This window comes from Solanum tuberosum, unplaced genomic scaffold (assembly GCF_000226075.1).
Source record: "Solanum tuberosum cultivar DM 1-3 516 R44 unplaced genomic scaffold, SolTub_3.0 scf00039, whole genome shotgun sequence".
Taxonomy (NCBI): Eukaryota; Viridiplantae; Streptophyta; class Magnoliopsida; order Solanales; family Solanaceae; genus Solanum; species Solanum tuberosum.
The window spans coordinates 2,305,906-2,308,735 of record NW_006238968.1 but is presented as its reverse complement, the minus strand read 5'-3'; the positions used below and the strand labels follow the sequence as shown (position 1 = coordinate 2,308,735).

Sequence of the window (2,830 nt, the reverse complement as noted above, 5' to 3'; positions counted from 1 at the left end):
AAATCTGAAAAAATAAAGACACAAATTAAAGTAGTCGAAGGTAGTTCGACATCTACTATATATACCTAAAAAATTATTTTAACCATATATAAATAATATAATTTTGCGCCAAAGGGGGTTCGAATGAACCCCTGACTCAAAGGTGGCCCCGCCACTAATTAGTGGGGTCTGAGTTTTTATAATATGAAAATGAGTGGGGTATTGTTGGTCAGCATTTTAATATTATATTATATTCTACCTTGGAATGGCCACATTAACAATTTTAAGGAGAATTCACCATGGCTACAATTGTATCAAAACACACATTGATATTGAGATAACCAAATATTAACTTGTTCCCCGTGAAGGCTAACTTAACATCCATGAGTATTTTAGTACAAAGTGACTGATAGTTGAAGCACGAAACTCACAAAAAGGTGATAGGTTAGGTAGGTAAATAGAACAATAAATAGTTGAACAACGAAACAAGAGATTGAAGTTAGGCCTATCATTATGCAGAGTCAAAACACTGTAACTCAATTTACAGATCATATAAATCAGGGGAAAATTACCTCACTCAAAATTAGTCGGCCGGAAAATCAATTAGCTGAACGGAGCCAAATCGGACAATAATCAATTTGCTGGTGCTGCCGGTTTGATGACGAATTCGCCGCCGGTGGAGAAAACTATTTGGGTTTACAAGTCTGATTTTTGAGTATTAATAGTTAAATTTTGAAACTTTCTGATAGAGGACATTTAAGTAAAAATATTTATTATAATTGAGTAAACGTATATAATAACACTAGTACGTATTTTATTTATATAAAATAGTGCGAATATAAAGTAATATTCTCAAGGGGACATACAACTTAGTCGTTTAATTCAGATTAATTAATACGTACAAAATTATATAAACTATCTTCTAATCATATGATTAAGTGATAGGGATTCTCACAGTATAGTTCTCGTATAATATTGTACAATTTTACCAGATTATTATTTTTTTTTATTTATTTTATATAGATCAAATGAGGCGCTACACCGCGTGAAATTGGATTAGACAAACTTTTTTTTATGTGGATTTAACTACTTTCCCCATTTGGTAAGTCCATTTCTTCCTCTTTTTCTTTAATCTCATTTTCAACATTTTCCTTCTTCTCATCATCAGATTCCACTTGTGTTATTTCCACTTTCTTAGCCTTAACCTCTTCATTCTCTTTTATCTTTTTGTAAAGAAAATTAATCAACCCTTTAAGGGAATTCTCAACTTCATCTTCCTTCAACAATTGCTCTGCCACTTCTGCTGGTGTCACATTGGCTATGTCAATCAATTCCTCAATTTCTTTGAACAATTTATGATCTTTAATCCCTAAGTAATTGGTAGCAAGAAGTTTGAAGCCACAAGGTGTGCAATATGCCATGTGAATGTGCATGTCCATTCTACCAGGTCGCAACAATGCAGGGTCGAGTTTCTCTATGTGATTTGTTGTGAAAATTATGATTCTTTCGTCTCCACAACTCGACCATAATCCATCAATAAAATTCAGTAAACCTGATAATGTCACCTACAAAACAAAATGGAGTAGTCACGGAAAGTATAACGATACACTAATACCAAATCCAAATGTCCCATAAATTAAAATGGCAGAATACACAGCCAGACATTCAAGTTTGACCTCAGCTGATAAGTAAGCGCTCCAACTTTGAATATGCAAATTTAGACATCTCAACTCTTCTCCCATGTGTAGGCTGAACACTCCAACTTACACCGTCATCATCTAGACACCTCCAAATTTATGTGTCACGTCAGCACTATTGGGTGTCCATGAGACGCAGTAGAGACGAGTTGGAGTGTCTAGATGTGCACTACCAAAGTTGAAGTGCTTCCTTGCCAATTGAGGTGAAATTTGAGTGTATGCTTATGTATTACGCTATTTTACTAAAATACATAGCCCTTGTAACATCTGGCAATATGAAATAATTGAAGAGGCTTAGAATTGGAAATTTTCATTTTTGGAAAGAATTTTAAAGTTTTGGAAATTTTGGCTAAGTATGGAAAATGTGAATTTTTGGCCAACTTTGAACAGCCATAAATTCTAGCTCACGATGAGTTAGGTAGATTTCTAGTTATGGTTGCAAAGTTCGTGGAACGATCTTTCCAACGCCACTGAGTTTGCTCGATTCCGAGTTCGTATGAGTGAGATATGCCCTTTGAAAGTTGGGCAGTTGACAAGGAATTCCGTCCGGGAATCATTAAGGGCATTTTGGTCTTTTCCCTAGCCTTTTATTTTGGTTATATAAATGTGTTAGGCTGATCATTTTGATCAGTTCTACCATTTTAAAAGAAGTGAGAGTGAGGGTTTTGAGAGAAGAAGAAGAGAAGAAGAAGAGAAGAAGAAGAGAAGAAGAAGAGAAGAAGAAGAGAAGAAGAAGAGAAGAAGAAGAGAAGAAGAAGAGAAGAAGAAGAGAAGAAGAAGAGAAGAAGAAGAGAAGAAGAAGAGAAGAAGAAGAGAAGAAGAAGAGAAGAAGAAGAGAAGAAGAAGAGAAGAAGAAGAGAAGAAGAAGAGAAGAAGAAGAGAAGAAGAAGAGAAGAAGAAGAGAAGAAGAAGAGAAGAAGAAGAGAAGAAGAGGAGAAGAAGAAGAGGAAATCGAGGATATCAACAAGTTCCGTCAAGATCATCGTGGAATTTCGTCGGGGGTGATCCCTACCAAGGTATGTGAGCTTTTAGTGTTGGGTGATCCTTTCCCCCACACACCTAGCCCCTTTTACTTATCAAGAAAGGATTGGCTTTGTTGTTAAAGTTGTTAGTTGTTGTTGTTGTTGGAATTATTGTTGGTTGTGAGACATGAT

The 2,830-nt window shown here is 35.4% G+C and overlaps 1 protein-coding gene across 1 annotated transcript in view; it reads right to left on the bottom strand.

The window, feature by feature from the left end:
- Nucleotides 1-983: 983 nt before the first annotated feature.
- Nucleotides 984-2,830, bottom strand: part of LOC102596073 (protein HYPER-SENSITIVITY-RELATED 4-like) — a 14,043-nt gene continuing 12,196 nt past the window's right edge. Inside the window, exon 3 of the mRNA XM_006343327.2 lies at nucleotides 984-1,544. Coding sequence (XP_006343389.1) covers nucleotides 1,062-1,544 — 483 coding nt within the window. The 3' untranslated portion in view covers nucleotides 984-1,061. The remainder of the gene's footprint in view (nucleotides 1,545-2,830) is intronic.